Source organism: Pogona vitticeps, chromosome 6 (assembly GCF_051106095.1).
Source record: "Pogona vitticeps strain Pit_001003342236 chromosome 6, PviZW2.1, whole genome shotgun sequence".
Taxonomy (NCBI): Eukaryota; Metazoa; Chordata; class Lepidosauria; order Squamata; family Agamidae; genus Pogona; species Pogona vitticeps.
Window position 1 is genome coordinate 44120994 of NC_135788.1, and position 17020 is coordinate 44138013.

The 17020-nt window shown below is 41.6% G+C and overlaps 1 protein-coding gene across 20 annotated transcripts in view; it reads right to left on the reverse strand.

Annotated features, from left to right (window-relative positions):
• The window catches only part of NEK10 (NIMA related kinase 10), a 123338-nt gene that overhangs the window by 9588 nt on the left and 96730 nt on the right, over positions 1-17020 (reverse strand). For 18 of the 20 annotated variants that reach the window (XM_078377308.1, XM_078377317.1, XM_078377304.1 and 15 more), the window contains 2 exons: positions 16355-16455; positions 7076-7186 (listed from right to left, as the gene is read on the reverse strand). In XM_078377308.1, coding sequence (XP_078233434.1) covers positions 7076-7186; positions 16355-16455 — 212 coding nt within the window. Of the gene's footprint in view, positions 1-6023; positions 6127-7075; positions 7187-16354; positions 16456-17020 lie in introns of those variants that run through there. The other 2 variants (XM_078377312.1, XR_013537259.1) reach the window with 2 other exon arrangements.

The window sequence follows — 17020 nt, forward strand, 5'->3', positions numbered from 1 at the left end:
ATAGAGCTGTTGTCAACTTGAAAGTTTATTGTCTGTATCTTGTTTGACCCAGTTCCGATCTCCATGATCATTTATACTTTACATGTAAACTGTGGCCTAAATATTGAACTCTATGTGCCTGAAGACATAGACTATTATTCACTAAAATAAATCAAATAGTCATAAAAGTATAATACTCCACTTTTGGCTTTTGTTATACCTACCAATCTTAGTTATTCAGAAAGTGCATGGAAATATGGAAATGTTCCAAAGGAAAAGTTGCATTAAAATTGAGAGGTGTGTGGAAGTTCAATACATTTCTGAATGGGCAATAGTAAACATGGAAAAAATGTTCAAATCACATTCTCTACAGGTTTACATACTGACCATGAAAAAACTTTGCTGTAACCATTTTATTTTGAAGAGAGTCCTAAACCTCAGGTGCAGTGAGAAAGTTTGTTTGTTTGTTTTTTTGTTAAAAAACTGACTTGCCTATTTCACGCACATGCCATGATCATATCACCACACATATCTGAAATGTGGAAGGATTAAAAAATAGACTCTATTCTTTTTATTAAAAAAAACAAAAAAGAAAGTTGAAGTTGGTGGGATTTTCACAAGAGAATAATAGTCTATAGTATAGATTATATCTGCTGCTACCTCATATTAATCTATTTATTTGTTTAACCTTTTTGATACTGTATTTTGACTAATGTAGTTCTATGCTGCATCAAAAGAAGGATAGTGCCGAAGTGAAAGAAAGGCACAACAGTGCTCTATTGTGCTTTGATCTCATCTGGAATACAGTGGTGCCTCGACTTACGAATGTCCCAACTTATGACCATTTTGAGTTGCGACCAGCTCCAGCTGCAAAATTTTGCTTCGACTTGTGGCTGGAGCTTCAAGTAGCGACCGGAAAAAGGCAGGGGAAAAAGGCAGGGAATTCAAATTTGCTAATCATTGGTAGGTGAAGAGGCTGCTTCTTTGTAGCTCTTTTGCCCTAACGGTTAGAGTGAGTACATCGGTGGAGGCTTCGGACTGCCTGGTGCTGCTTTCTGCTCTGTAGTAAGTACATTTACTTTGTTTGAAGGGTGGGTTTGGGTTTTGGGGGTTTATGTTTCTGTGCTCTGATGTTTTTTGTGTTTTGGTGTGTTTTTTCCCCAGCCCCACCGCATGTTCGGATGGGGCTGGCTGTGGTGGTGGGGTTATTATTGTTTTCCCCAGCCTCATTGTGTGTTCGGATGGGGCTGGTTGTGTGTGGGTTTTTTTAAAAAAATTCCCAGCCCCATCACACGTTCAGATTGGGCTGACTGTGTGTGTGTGGGTGTGGGTGTGGGTGTTATTATTATTTTCCCAGCCCCATTGTACGTTCAGATGGGGCTGGCTCTGTGTGTGGGTTCTTTAATTATTTTTTCCCCATTCTCATCGTGCGTTGGGATGGGGCTGGCTCTCTCTCTCTCTCTCTCTCTCTCTCTGTGTGTGTGTGTGTGTGTTGATTATTTTTCAAAAAATAATTTGATTACTTGGAGTGGTGGGTTTTTTTTGGGATTATTTTTTCAGACGGAATGGATTAATGGGGTTTCAATGCATTCCTATGGGAAATGGTGCTTTGACTTACAACCATTTCGAGTTACACCCATCTTCTGGAACGGATTATGGTCGTAAATCAAGGCACCACTGTACTGTGCCAGTTTTGGGTGCCACAGTTTAACCAGATTATTGAGAAGGTGCAATATACTCAGAGGAGTGCTATGATGATGGCAAAGCATCTGAAAATCAAGTCCTATGAAGAATGGATGGGGGGGAAATAGATATGCTTAATGATAAGATTCAAAGGTATTGACAGGCTGTTTTAAGTTTTTGAAGGGCTGTTATGTGGAAGATGGAGCAAACTTGTTTTCTGTGACTTCAGAGGGAAGGACCCAAAGTAATGGGTCCTCTGTTGTAAATTACAACAGAGAATTCAACCCAACTCTAAGTAGAAATTAGTGACAGTAATTGCTGTTTGACAGGGCCATGGATTGCTTTGAAAGTGGTGGACTCTCCTTCATTGGAGATTTTTAAAACACAGGTTGGATTACCGTCTTTCATGGATGCTTCAGCTGTAGGCTTCCTGCATTAGTAAGGGACTCTACTCAACAACCCTTGGGATTCTTTCCAGCTCTACAGTTCTATTATTCATGCTTACAGACACCAGAGCCATGCACAAATATAATTAAAACAATTTTCAGAATATAATTCAACAACAAAAACAAGAGCCAGATACAAAACACTGTTTTCTTTAAGGGTTTTTTTGGACACACATTAAAGGGCTTGGTCCCATGAGAATGCAGGAACAAGATGTATTACATATCTATAGGACAAATGTTGCAAACATTATCACTATTGTTGTCTTACAGAGGTCTACGTGTAAACAGGAATTAGCCTGATTTTCTTCACATCGGTTTGCAGGGACCAACTGACATTTCGGTGAGTTAAGTCATTTTGATCTGTCCAGGGAACTCTACCCCTTTGAAGTTGCTTAGAAAATTGACTATTGTCACAGCAGGTGAAATAAGGGAGAAAGTGTCTAATCTGGAAAGTGACAGGAATTCATCCAAGCACTGGATGATTATTATATTTTTCATATTGTACCCTATCAACTTTAATTTACAGTTTTGAACCAAGTCAGGTTCTTTTATTTTCATTTACAGGATTTTAAAGCTCAAAAATGAGATGCTGCTGTCTGGCTTCAGTATTATTTGTGGGCTGGCATTTAACCTAGGCAGGAATGGAAGGTGGGGGAAGAGGTAAGCTTGCTGTTCAACATGGATCATTTTTCCATGTCTTAGGGGTACCTTGCCCTCATTTCCATGAGACCTCTACACAACAATGTTCAAGTTATCTGTTTCTATTCATTTGAAAACAAGGCACAGATGAGAACAGAGCTATTAATGGAAATAATGGATAGAATGAAAGAGCTTGGCATGTCAGTTAGCAATTGTCTCCAACTTTTCAAGGAAAAGATTAATTACTTTCTTCCACCAATTATGTTTATGCTTCCAGTACTCATTTCTGAAACAGTGTGTGTAGTTAAATAAGAAAGAATAAGGCCTCAAATGTCAAAAACGTTTTTCTTTCATTTTTATCAATGGAGAAATACATGTTGTGTAACATTGATATAGTTTATTGAAAGAGTACTCAAATATGGTTTCACTGTTAGAGACACTTGGAAACAATCCCTTTTTTGCATGGTAGCTGACATTGTCCAGGACAATCTACTGATGTCCCATTAACAGTGAGTCGTGATAGGATATGTTCTGATCAATGAGAACTTCTTTCTAGCCTTAAAATTTGAGATTCTTAATATTTTGGGGAAACCCTTCAAGGTAATGTATTTTTGAGAACAGGGGCTCATCTGACATTTGTTACTTGCATCAGGGGTGTGTTAGTTTTGCAGTAGGTTCTAATTATTTGTTTTTTTAAAAAATCATATATTACAAAAATACCATAAGCACACAACACTTACTCATTCATAGCACAATAATTCCTGTACTATTGCTCTTTCAACATAAGTTGAACAGAACCTGAAATTATTTTTAGAATTAACCTAATCCCAAAACACCCAATTGCAATACGTCTATGTTTATATGAAGTGAAGAATTACCAGCCACAGGGGCATAGCACTATATCTGCATAAACATAACACACCCAACACATACCACTGTTTTCCTTAAGCTTAGGGGAAATTGGGAGAAACTGATAGGAGGCTTAATGTTACCTTGATATAGTTTTGATTCCTTGTATAAATGATGTGTCTTAGCTAGTTTTAGTTCCAATGGGAAAGTAGAGATCCGAAGGAATGCCAGTTTCAAAAAGAGAACCAAGCAAGCTGCTATGGAATGAGTCCCCTCTGATATGCTGATATGTTAAACAAACCAATAAGTACACCTTGAATTGAGAGAATTGAAATGAACTGGAGATTAGTTCAAAGAAACCATTCCAGACCTATGTCTGCAGGATTCACACCTTGAGGCTTTGAAGTATGCAGGGAAAGGCTTTAGGAGGAATCTTTAAGATGACTCTTAGGAGATAGAGAAGGGATTCAGGGAGATGATTTCAGAGAGGAAAGGGTTAGGGTTAGTTAGAACTTAGCAGGAGGTCATCTAGCTAGGCCCATAGTTAGAGAGAACTTTGGAGATGGAACCTAGAAGTTAGTCGAGCCGTCCTGAATTGGCTGAGAAAAAAGGGCTGACAAGAAGCAAGCAATTAATAGCATCTTCTTCTTTTCTTCTGTGCAGTTCCTTTTTGCTAACATTCATAGCCTGTTCTTCATTTTGTGAATGTTCTAAGTCTGTTTTGTTTTGCATAAGCTTGTTCATTACTTTCCAGAAGCTTGTTCTTTGATTTTGTAACTGTTTCCGGTTTATTTCCTGGCTTCCAGCCAAGCATAATCTCTACTTTGTTTTAAACTTCTTCTGTTTTTGGTTGTTTCTTTTTAGATAAACTTTTTTAAAACCTTTGGTCTGGAGACTGCTTTTGGAGAAACCCAGGTTAACTAAGCCTATAAATATCACTGAGCTTTGAGAGCATGTCAAGTGTTCCCTGTGCTCTGGTAAAAGGTAAACTGATAAAAGGTTCTTTTCTGGCAGGGGGATGATGGCAGCTTTTCTACCGAAAATGGCAACCTCTCTTCTGGAGTTCAGTGGAGTTAATTTCAAGTCCTGACCGCTTCTCAGGGACTTCCCCCAACTTGAGCAAAGCACTGGTCTCTAAAGGATCTGCTGAAATAAGGGTACAGAGAGTTGACAGAAGTAAAACAGAGAATCATGAATAAGATACATTTGAAATTGCTTCAATATCTGAGATAGCTGAAAAAATGTTCTAATGAGTTCTTCATATCTGTTTGGGTTGTTCTGCAAGGATACTTTGTAGTATTTGAACCAAATACAGTCCAAAATAGCATCTGTGGCCCAGTCTGTGGCCCAGGAAGCTCTCTGCATGAGTGAAGATGGCTGCCATGTAGGGAGTTATGTGATGCCTTCTTCCAAGAAGGCTCTGTGTCTAGGGGTGGTGCAACAAGGATCAAAAAGAAAGCCAGCCAATTGAAAAGAGGCTGCCTGAGGCTGAAGTGGGCCAGGTCTTCCTTAGCAGACTGGAAAACAGAGGTTTCCATTCCAGTCTACCAAGGAAGTATAAATCCAGGCCCCAGGCTGGGAACCCAACACTCTGATTGTTGCAGATCCAATAAAATTGGCATGGGTATTTGGTCATAGCATTGGTTACTGGGCAAGGAAGTATGCAGTGGGTTCCCAATGGGGGCAGCATCTTGGTCTGGCAGAGCAGCTTTGCATCAGATGGTTTGGAACCCAAGGTATGTAATTGGAATTGCTGAGGATGGCAGTCAAGCACTGCACGGAGAAATTTCAGATGCACTGGTGCTTCAGCTAGGTGAGAATGACTTGTCAGACCATAAGAACCTAGATATCATGCTCAACATAGAAGAAGTTATCACACTGCTGTGGCTGTGAATGCCCGAAGTTACCTCAATTTGAAGAAGCAAGTGTGGGGCAGAATCCAGAATCCTGGAAAAGTTGACTTGACTACACATAAGGTCACTCACGCAGCCGGTCATGTAATGACCAAGGATGGTGGAATGTGGATTCACCATTGTAGCCTAGTGCATACTAAGGAATGAGGGGCTTCATCTTTCAGATATGTGGCAGGAACAATGGCTGGTGGACATGACAGGGCCTATTGAAACTGTTGCAGTGGTAACAGATTGGCAGGAGGAAGTTGGGCCAGGGAGAGCTCCAGCCTACCTTTAGTGATGGTTTCACACATAGGAGCAGATCCCGGGTAAGACAGATGGGTGGTTGGCTCTATCAGAGGCAAAGAGATATCCTCAGGTAAAGATCAGGGACTGGAGGGGGGATTGGCAAGAGCGTATGGCAGTGGGTCTCAGCTTAGTGGTCTTGCATCCAGGAGGAATTTATACCCATTTAGGGCCACCTATTATTGATTACCCAGCCCAAAAGGGAACTGGGAGGTTATGATAGACTGACCATGGGTTATCCAAAGGTAGCATCTGCTCCTCATGCTGCACCAATGTTTTCTTGCTGCAGCCAATACAAGCTATGGGCCAGTTTTATCCACTTACATTTCATCCTGGAAATAAATGGAATCATTTCTCAAATAAAGATTTATGAAGAAGCAATGATCTGAGGTCTACTGAGTGATGTCAAAATACTGAGCCTGACAGCATATTTAGACAGCTTTAGTGCTTTCTGATCAGGCTGAAGCAAAATTGAGTTTTTAAAGGTTAAACCTCTTCCTCTTTCAGCCCCTCAACATGCCTCCATTTTTTCCTTCCTGGGCATCTCCTGCATGTTTCCCCCCTCTGATTCCACTCAAGATCACCTGCATATACAAAAGATATATAATAAACAAATATCTGCTTCTGTAAATCTTAATATGGGCCATTTTTACATTACAAGGAAAATTAGGCAGACATAATTATTCCAAGCTGATTAGTTACCAAAAAAGCATTTAATATAAATGACAGACCATAATGATTTTGTAAACAGTCAGAAACAGATTTCTGAAAAGCACTATATTAAGCATTTGCACTCTTGTTTTTGGTTTTTAAATGGATACTTATACCTTTTTGATCACATTCATGAATAGAAATACTCTGATCTCCCAGTAAATAAGATGCGATGTTTCTCTTTATCCGCTGATGCTGGGATTTCCTTCAGTTTTATGTACAGAAAACAGTGTGTGTGTGTGTGTCATTTAAATCATTTTTTTTCATCTCCAGAATTTCTTGTTTTAAAAAAAAAACCCAAAAATAGGGCCGGTTAACTTCCCATTATAAATAAGGACATACATTGAAACTAAAGCTGAATTGTTTTCAAAACAACTGCCTTCAGGAAAGTTGTTATTCATGGGCTTCCATTCTTCATGAATAAAATATGAATATTAGAATACAGAAATATCAAGCATCTTACTTATTCTTCAAAAATGCTTCATGACACTCCCTCAAAATATGTACTCCACATTTAAATAACAGGGAGAAATAATGACCAATTTTTAAGTGATCATTAGAACACGATACCTTTTTGATTTCAGATTTCAGGTTGCAGGGATTGCTCTGCTGACTGAATAAGGATTTCTTGAATCTCTCAATGATTCTTCTTTTCAAGTTGCGATGCAAAGTTGGTGGAAGCTGTTTGAAGATGCAGAACAGTTATCAGAGCCCTTTCTACTCCTTATGTTATAAAAAGAACGTAAAAGGATGAAATGTACAAAACAATGAGTGAACATAACTATGAAATTCTACTTTTAAGATAAAAATGGTTAGGAGTCATTCTTTCATCTCCTTAGTCTATATTACACCACCTACACACATTTATATCTTCGTTGTTTCTAAGGGATAAATGCTGCTGCTACTTCTGCTTTTATAATCATGCTCATATATGGCACATGGTCAATAATCCAACAACAAAATAGAAAAGCGGTTTAGCATTACTGCCTCCAAATGCTCTGGGAAGGTTGAATAGTAGTGCTGGCTGAAGATCACAGCAGGACAAAATTCAAACCAGATACAAGCTGATACATATGATGTTGTCACAATTTCCTTCAAAATACAATAATAACATGCCATCAAGTCAATTCTGATTTATGGTGACCCTATTCAGGGTTTTTTAGGTAGAGAGTAATCAGAAGTCATTTATCATTCCTTTCTTCTGGGAGTGTCCTAGGATGGTGCAGCTTGCCCAAGGCCACACAGGTTGGCTCTTCTCCCTGGAGACACAGTAGGGAATTGAACTCCCAACTTCTCTCTTGGCAGACAGGTACCTAACTCTATTCAATCACCTGCATTTCTGATCCCTTCAAAGATTTTTTTTCTCTTCTCCTGCCCCTTATTTTTAGAACTATACCTTGCCAAGATGTCTGTCCCTCCTTCAGATCTCTCCTTGAGGCCTTCCCACAAAGCACCATGACCCCTTAGACCTCACCTCTGTGCAAATGGAACAATCAGAATAGTTCCAACCTGCTGAAGGTGGTCAGTGCCTGGTCAGGAGCCTTACCTTACATGCCATCAAGAAAAGAGGCTAGGATACAAATGAAGTAAAGTCTAAGCTCCTGTGACTGCATCTGCTCATATTCACACTCGGTAACTCTTGCTTATCTACACTGACATTTAGCTCCTATTCGTATATTGTTGACTTCTGCTTCCATTACTATGCAAAGCAAATGTATACCGATGATGCTGTACCAATAATAATATCCAATTCTCAAAACAACTTCCAGTTTATGTATGTAGAATAATGTGCTTCTTTACCCACAATTCAAAATGCCAGGAAATGGCCTGATATTGTTGCACAATATAGTGCCTGTGTTGCCCGCAGGAAAAAAGATGCCAAGCTTTACATAGCTGACACCACCAATCAAGATGGTCTACAAGATAGCTTCTTCTGCGTATATCCATTCACAAAGTGACACCACACACCACACAAAAGACAGTCCCAGAAGCTGACTCCTTTTTTCATCTTTTTCACTTCTTACCCAAACACAAGTAATTGTCAGGGCTGCTTTTTAGCAAACATGAATGGACTAGTTCTACACACATCATTGAGTCATTGAGTGTACTAGTTCTGAACACACCATGGGTCAGGCACTAAACACTAATCTCACCTGGTTTATGGGGTCGGGGGGAAGAACAATGTTATGCTTTGGTTTGGACTACCAAAGTTGTGGGAAATTTTATTTTTCCTGGTGAGGGTCATATAATGTGTCAGGTAAAAAATAAGTTTCATGCCCTTATTAAGTTCCTTGGTAGAAAGCAAGGGGTCTGGATGGCCAGCTGCTTAAATTGTGCAATGTTGTCTCCAGCTACTGGCAGTTCACTCCTGCTTCTGTTTTCAGAGATTCAGATGTCAGTTGAGTGGAAATAAGGTAAGAGGTTTACATAATCATTTTTTAAAAGCTTACATGGTTTTTTTTTTTTGCTCAGATCCGAATGAAACCTGTTGCCATGGAAACAGAATAGGAGAGGCTGCTGGAAGCCCAGAACTAACAATGAGAACACTCCCTTTGTGAACTTCAGCTTTTGCTTGTTGGAGCAGATTCGCAACCAATAGCTTTGAATAAACATCCCCCATGTTTTCAAGAGTCCTGCTTTATGTCAGAACACTCTACAGTAAATGAGGGAAGGAAGTATTTGAAGGCTCTAGGGATTGGTCAGTGAGCTCTTACATTGCTATTTTAAATCCATCCAAGAGTCAAAGTGCAAATGATCAGTAAATGGTTCCATTGATTCCATGGAATAATTTACTGATATGGTAACTACCTCAGTGGGCGCAAGTTTTAGTTACAAGGAACAAATATGCTCATGAAAGACTTGCTAGAATATTGGGAGAAAATACGCTGAAGATAACTGCCCTCAGATTTGCAGTTTGGTATTATAAAGGAAGATTGGTAAAAATCTTCCAAAAAAAAAACAGTTACACCTTTCTCCCCTTTCCCAGTGAGACACTAATCTTTATTTCAGAATCCTACTGCCTTTATGGGGTTGTATGAGGGCAACTGGGTGTCATTCTAACTGGTTGGCAAGCCATATGTCATGTTTCCTCACATCCACCAGTACAGCAAACAGCGCTGTAGGCAGCTGTGTAATGGTTCCCAGATGGAAGGGGGAAACCACTTGCATGATTGCCTTTATGTGCACAGTTTATGTGCTCCCATAGAATTTGGCTTTAAGAAGACACTTAGCACACTTCCAAATTTTATGTCAGAAACACCTACATGAATTGTGAAATTTTAGCATCAAACCATAATTAATTGCTAAAACGATCTGAAATACTTCTTGAGAAAAAACTAGAGATGGGATATTCATATTTGTAAAAGAATATGAGTATCATTGTCCCAGGCAGCAGGGATCCCCAGTCCTTCCTCCCTGAACCTATCTGTCCACTTACAGGTCTCAGCACAACATACATGGCTGGCGTCCTGCTAATCAGACCAATCTCTGACAAAGCCTGGCTGTCAGTTCTCCATGTTCCCGCTCTTCTGGCCACTCCAACCAGGGGGTGGGATGACAAGTCTCCCTCCTCAGCTGCTCAGTGGCCAGAAGAGCAGGAAGTCTGGCACAGCTTTTGTGGGGCTTGGTCAACCTTAGGCCAGCGTGACACTGCCTCCCGCCCGAGGCGCGTAAGGAAGGTCAAGCCAAGCCCTGCTCGGGCCACGTGGATTAAATAGAAGGCTGACCCCAAACCGTCCGCCTGTCCTGGGTTCAAAAGCCCCCCTTCCCGATGGAGGGCGAAGGATCACAGCTTGGCACAGGGGACAGGGTCAGAAAGCCCACCCAGCAAGCCCACTGCTGGCTTGGCTGGCCATTGGGCTTGTCTTTGGTTCGACACCCCTTACTGGGGCCTCCCAGGAGGGGAGGGAGTGAGAGAGAGGAAAGGGGCATCTTGGTGCTAGCCGGACAGTGCACCCGGTGGTGTGGGTGTGTGGAGGGAGGGGGTATGCCGGTGTGGGTGTGCCTTTGTTAGAGGGGAGCATGGAGGTGCCATCGGCGGCATTGGCGCTCCAGGGATCAGAGGCGTGCCAGCCCAGCCGCAGCCTAGAGTGCACCAAAGCTGGTGATGCTACCGCTGTCCTTGCTGCCAGCCGGCGCAGGCTCCTTCTCCACCGCAGCTCCTCCGGCATGAGGCAGAGGCTCTAGGCTGGCCTCCTGGAGTCTGAGCCCCATCTGCCACGAGCCGCACCACATCCCATGCCCTGCGCCCTGCTGCCTCTCTGGCCGGCAATCGCTGGGCGCACATGCACTTTGTGTGCCGGGGCGACCATCGCCATGCCTGCAATACCACCGCCCGCTTTGCTGGGGCTGGGGAGCCAGAGCAAGAGAGTTTGAGAGAGTCCTCGCTACCAGACGGCCGTCACCCCCATTGCCTGCCTACGGACCCATGACTTCTCCCTGAGGTGGCCGCATAGCGCTCATTGGTTCACTTGGCATGGCCACTGAGGTGGGCGAAGATCTATGTCCACGGCCTTGTTCCAGGAAGCCCACGGACCAGCACTGGGCTGCAGACTGGGGGTTGACAACCCCTGATCTAAAGGATACGGAATAAATCCTATACAGTAACCATTCTTCCAAAATTATTCATAAACTCAACCCTAACTAATGAAATAATATTTCAGTAATGTTGAGTGAACTAAGCTGAGTAAATCAACAAACAAAAACAAGAGTGTTCAATAATGCAAAGAAAGTTATCTAAAAACATGGCAAGTCTTTCAGTTTGCCCATGGCTTTGTGGAATGGCTGGTGGAGGGGCTGCAAGAGAATATACAGTGCATGGTGATCTCATCTAAGTCCTTAGCACCTCTGGAGTATGTCCAGGGAAGTTCTTGGACTTTACTGGGTGGGTTTGGTGCCAGGAGTTAGACTTGGTATTGTCTAAATTTCCCCTTTAATCAATTCCAAGTCATGGTCCATCTTTTCAACCTTACAAATGCTGAATGGAATAGGAAAGATATGATGGGATTCTTTTCTCCATTCTGTGGTTATTCCCAAACAAAATGAATACCTTTCAGTCTACATCCCAATCCCAAAGAAGGGCAGTGCCAAAGAATACTCCAGCCATCATACAATCACACTCATTCTGCACGCTAGCAAGGTTATGCTCAAAACCCTACAAGGTAGGTTCTGCAGTATGTGGATCGAAAACTCCCAGAAGTACAAGCTGGATTTCGAAGGGGCAGAGGAACTAGAGACCAAATTGCTAACATGCACTGGATTAAGCCAGAGAGTTCCAGAAAAACCTGCATCATTGGCTACGCAAAAGCCTTTGACTGTGTGGACCATAACAAACTATGGCAAGTTCTTATAGAAATGGGAGTGCCTGGCCACCCTATCTCCTGAGAAATCTATATGTGGGACAGGAAGCAAGAGTTAGACCTGGATTTGGAACAACTGATTGGTGCAAAATTGGGAAAGGAGTACAACAAGGCTGTATATTGTCTTCCTGCTTCTTTAATTTATATGCAGAATACATCATGTGAAAGGCAGGACTGGATGAATCCCAAGCTGGAATTAAGACTGCCGGAAGAAATATGAACAAACTCAGATATGCAGATGATACCACTCTGATGGCAGAAAGTGAGGAGGACTTAAAGAACCTCTTAATGAGGGTGAAAGAGGGAAGCGCAAAAATGGTCTGAAGCTCAACATCAAAAAAAGTAAAATAATGGCCACTAGTCCCATCAAATCCAGGCAAATAGAAGGGGAAGATATGGAGGCAGTGACAGATTTTACTTTCTTGGGCTCCATGATCACTGCAGATGGGGACAGCAGCCATGAAATTAAAAGACACCTGCTTCTTGGGTGGAAAGCAATGAGAAACATAGACAGCATCTTCAGAAGCAGAGACATCACTTTGCTGACAAAGGTCTGCATAGTCAAAGCTATGGTTTTTCCAGTAGTGATGTATGGAAGTGAGAGCTAGACTATAAAGAAGGCTGACTGCCAAAGAATTGATGCTTTTGAATTTTGGTGCTGGAGAAGACTCTTGAGATTCTCCTGGACTGCAAGGAGAACAAACCTGTCCATTCTGAAAGAAATCAACCCTGAGTGCCCACTGGAAGCTGAGGCTCCAATACTTTGGCCATCTCATGAGAAGAGAAGACTCCCTGGAAAAGACCCTGATGTTGGGAAGGTGTGAAGGCAAGAGGAGGAGGGGACGACAGAGGACAAGGTGGTTGGACAGTGTCATTGAAGCTACCAACATGAATTTGACCCAACTCTGGGAGACAGTGGAAGACAGGAGGGCCTGGCATGCTCTGGTCCATGGGGTCACGAGGATTCGGACATTACTTAATGACTAAACAACAACTGTCTGTTTTTACACATTTATCCAAATATAGTGCATGTGCTTAGTTTACACTCCATACAGGATAAACAGTAGTAAAAGGGAGCATCTATTACAGCAGCACATGTGGTGATAAAAGGAGATATACCATATTTCTTCCTCACAGTAGAGAATACCTCTTATTTTGGAACCTCACCTTTCACCATGTATTCAGTGATCTTTTTCCTTCTGGGGTCACAAAAGCTTACCAGATCGAATGCCACTTTTAGGACATTAGCTACTTTAATAAAAGCAATAGCACCTTTCACCATTCAAATCAGTAAAGTGAATGTTGCCTCACATGTTATGCTGCCTCCATGGGCAATGGTGATACACTTTGTCTCCATTTTGTCTGCATCACAGCAGTTCATAATGAACGGTATTCATTACAGCAGTACAGAACACATTATAGAAAAGCCCTCTATGCATTTACCCTAACTTGCCAGCAAGAAACCTGCTGTAGAGCAGGGGGAGCAATTTATCCATTCAAAAGAGGGAAGTTGGCAAAACCTGATAAAAGGGCAAATTGGTTTAAGATACAAACAGAGGAAGTAAGAAATCTTACAACATGTGATAAGACTGCCCTTGCAACAAAGAGGCCATGAACAAAAGAAACATCAAGAATAGTGAATAACAGGATGACTACGTAAAGGAAAGGTGGCTGAATGGAAAGCAAAAGATAATGAGTGAAGAGCAAAAGGATAAAGATATGATTAGGAGGTAGGCAGCAGTCCTAATAAATCCAAACACACATTTTACTTTTAGAATGTAGCCATCATTTCATGTATAGCAAGGTTTACAGCACAAATCTATTCATATTTACTAGGCTTAGTTACACTGTGAGGCTTACCTCCTAGGAAACAGATATAGTACTGGGACTTCAGTATGATTTAAGATTACATGTATGCTTAAAAGGCAGTAGAAAATATCTCTATTGACTCAGAATTTAGCCACCTGGCCCCTGCTCCTGCCACCGCTTCTTCCTCTTTCTTTTCTCTGATATTTTGTTGTTTAGTTGTTTAGTCGTCTCCGACTCTTTGTGACCCCATGGACCAGAGCACGCCAGGCCCTCCTGTCTTCCACTGCCTCCCAGAGTTTGATCAAATTCATGTTGGTCACTTCGATGACACTGTCCAACCATCTCGTCCTCTGTCGCCCCCTTCTCCCCTTGCCTTCAGATTTTCCCAGCATCAGGTTCTTTTCCAGGGAGTCTTCTCTTCTCATGAGACAGCCAAAGTATTGGAGCCTCAGCTTCAGGATCTGTCCTTCCAATGAGCACTCAGGGTTGATTTCCTTCAGAATGGATATGTTTGATGTCCTTGCAGTCCAGGGGACTCTCAAGAGCCTCCTCCAGCACCACAATTCAAAAGCATCAATTCTTCGGCGGTCAGCTTTCTTTATGGTCCAGCTCTCACTTCCATACATCACTACAGGAAAAACCATACCTTTCTCTGATATGCTTCCATGCAATAAATTTGAATGCTGTGAATTCTTTCTTTCTACCATGCTTTTCTCTCAAAAGGACCCAAGGTGGCTTACATCATTAAAATGTAAAACATCTACCAAGTCATCAATTTAAGCTGAAGTGCTTTTTTCATAATGTAACTAATCAGTATAGACAGATATTTGTCATCTACTGTTAATAGTGAATTATCTTACAAAATGAGGCTGTCATTTCTACAGACCCTGGGGCTTCCTTGTGAATTGTACATTGAAAGCATATAGAATATTTTCTTCTTTAAAGACCTGAAAAAGATTAGCCTCTTGAATGCATCATATATTGAAGTATCAGTTATCAGAAAGGAAGAAGAGACACAGAGATAAGAAGACAAGACTGTCCTGTTGAAGTCCTACATAGGAAGGAGTGGTGTTGAAAGAATGAGGTGCCTGCTGTGAGCTTTTAAAGTCCTCTGTTTGTGTTCCAGAGAGATCATGCAAGATGAAGAAATGGGAGGAAAGGCACATGTGTTCTGAATCCCCATCACTCTAGTCCAGCAAGCAGTTTCAAACATGAGTCTGCTAGCAATATATAGTGCAACAAGGAAAAAAGGTCTTATCCTATTCACCTGCTCTTCTGAAATTCTCATCTCTGAGATCTGAACAGAGCCGCCAGACATCTAAACTGATTGGAACAATGAACAGGTTATCTTCCTAGGAAGTGACACTTTGTGAAAGTTGCAGGTACCATTTGCCCCTTCTAATCCCAAAGATGGTGGGTGTGTTCTATAAATCTCCTAGCAAAATGGGCCCACCCATGGGGCAGTCATGGGGTCTGTATACTTGGGAGATCACCTTATCCAGCTATGGAGGATCAGGGAAAGAGACAACCCGACCTGAGGGAGAGCACTATATAAGGCCCCCTCTCATGTCCCCATCAGCTGTGTCTGAATTGGCAATGGGACCAAGAGGAGACCCTCCTCTAATGTTCTTCAGGGCCAAGACAGCTTATATGGGAAGATATGGTTCTTTGGGTATCTTGGACCTAAGCTGTATGAGCTTTATAGTAATGACCAGCACTTTGAATTAGGTCCAGAAATGGACTGGTAGTTGTTGTACTGTGGGAGTTATATGCTCCCTATATTATTGTTCCTAACATCAGCAAGGCTGGAAGATATGCTGGCTTTTGTTCCTTCAGTATATGTATTATGATTATGAAATCTTATGATGTTTACAATCCAGAAGAATTACAACAACCAAATATTGTTTTCAGTTTTCTCTATTAAATTCAAAATTCTTCCAAATAAAAATAGCTTTTGCGTACCAATTCTTCCTTGCTGTTATTTAACCCAAAGTTATCCATTAAGCTTTGTTGAAACACTGGGAGGATACCCAATGTGGTGTGGTAGATAGAGTGATGGATTAGGACTCAGGAGGCCTGGGTTCCTATCCCTGTTTAGCCATGGAAAATCAGTGTGTGGGGGATTAGTAAAACCACTCACTTACCTTGGAAACCCTGTTAGGAACTGTCACTCCACTGGGTGTAAGAAAGGGGGAAATGCCTGCAGCTACTGGAGAAAAGACCTAAAGCAGTTCTGATCACCTCTAGACCAAAACATAGTTTCAGCAGCATAGACTGAAAAGCAGAATGAATTCCACGTCTTTTGGAGGCTGGTCATTTAAATAAGGAAACAAAAATTTCAAGGTTTTCAGATTGCTTTTGATGACAGAATATTTAAGTCACACCCATCAGCCTAAATACAGTAGTGCCACATTATCAAGACAGAGGCACAAGAGAGGTCTCAGGTCCCTTTAGTGATGGCCCTGCTTGGTAACTCTGCTTTATAAGGCTATGAGGGATATAGGTGGAGGTCTGTCTACAACTAGAGACAGTCAAAGAGTGGAACTTGTGAGTTTCATTGCAGACTCTTTTCCCCCCATAACTCAGAGGCTGATTGAGAGCCAGGAAATTACCATGGAGCATAATGAGTCAGAGCAATGAACAGGCAATTTAGCTGCACTAAACCAACATAAATAAAACATACCTGGGTGATGTAGATGATCTTGTGCAGCTGAATTAGAATCTGTTGGATAGGATCACTGATCTGGCGCACCTTCCGCTGTGACACAGCAATCCCTGCAGAGGCTGGAGATGATAATGCCAGAGTCAACAGTGAAAACCCATTTTCTCATTTCAGTATCAATCTCAAATGCAGATATGGAAAGCCAAGACAAAGGAAAAGACAGGGAGGACAGCATTGGGCTACTGCAGATAGCCAATGAATGTAGTGCTCCCCTTTTTATGAAAACATCAACATGCAACTTAATTATCAAATCAGGACTTGCAAAAATATTTTTTCCTATGTTCCAGCACTGGAAATATTATCTAGTGAAGAGTGAAGTAAGTAATGATTTCAGAATCCAAGAATCCAGTAAAATTTGATGCTAGTTCTCTAAAATTTGTCAAATTGCTTTTTGTATGTACTTACTCAACATTCTGGAGAGAGAAAAAGCAAACTTTATTTTCTTGTCCTGTTCACACTGGCATACATGTTATACATTTCACTGATAGCACTGTTTGGCATGGAAAAAAGACTGCCCCCTTATGTTTCTACTTAAAATGATTAATCTTCCCCCTTTAAGAGCTGGCCCGTATCTTGCTGTCTCAGGGTTAGGGCATGCAATCTTTTTTGTGATGATTCACTGAGATG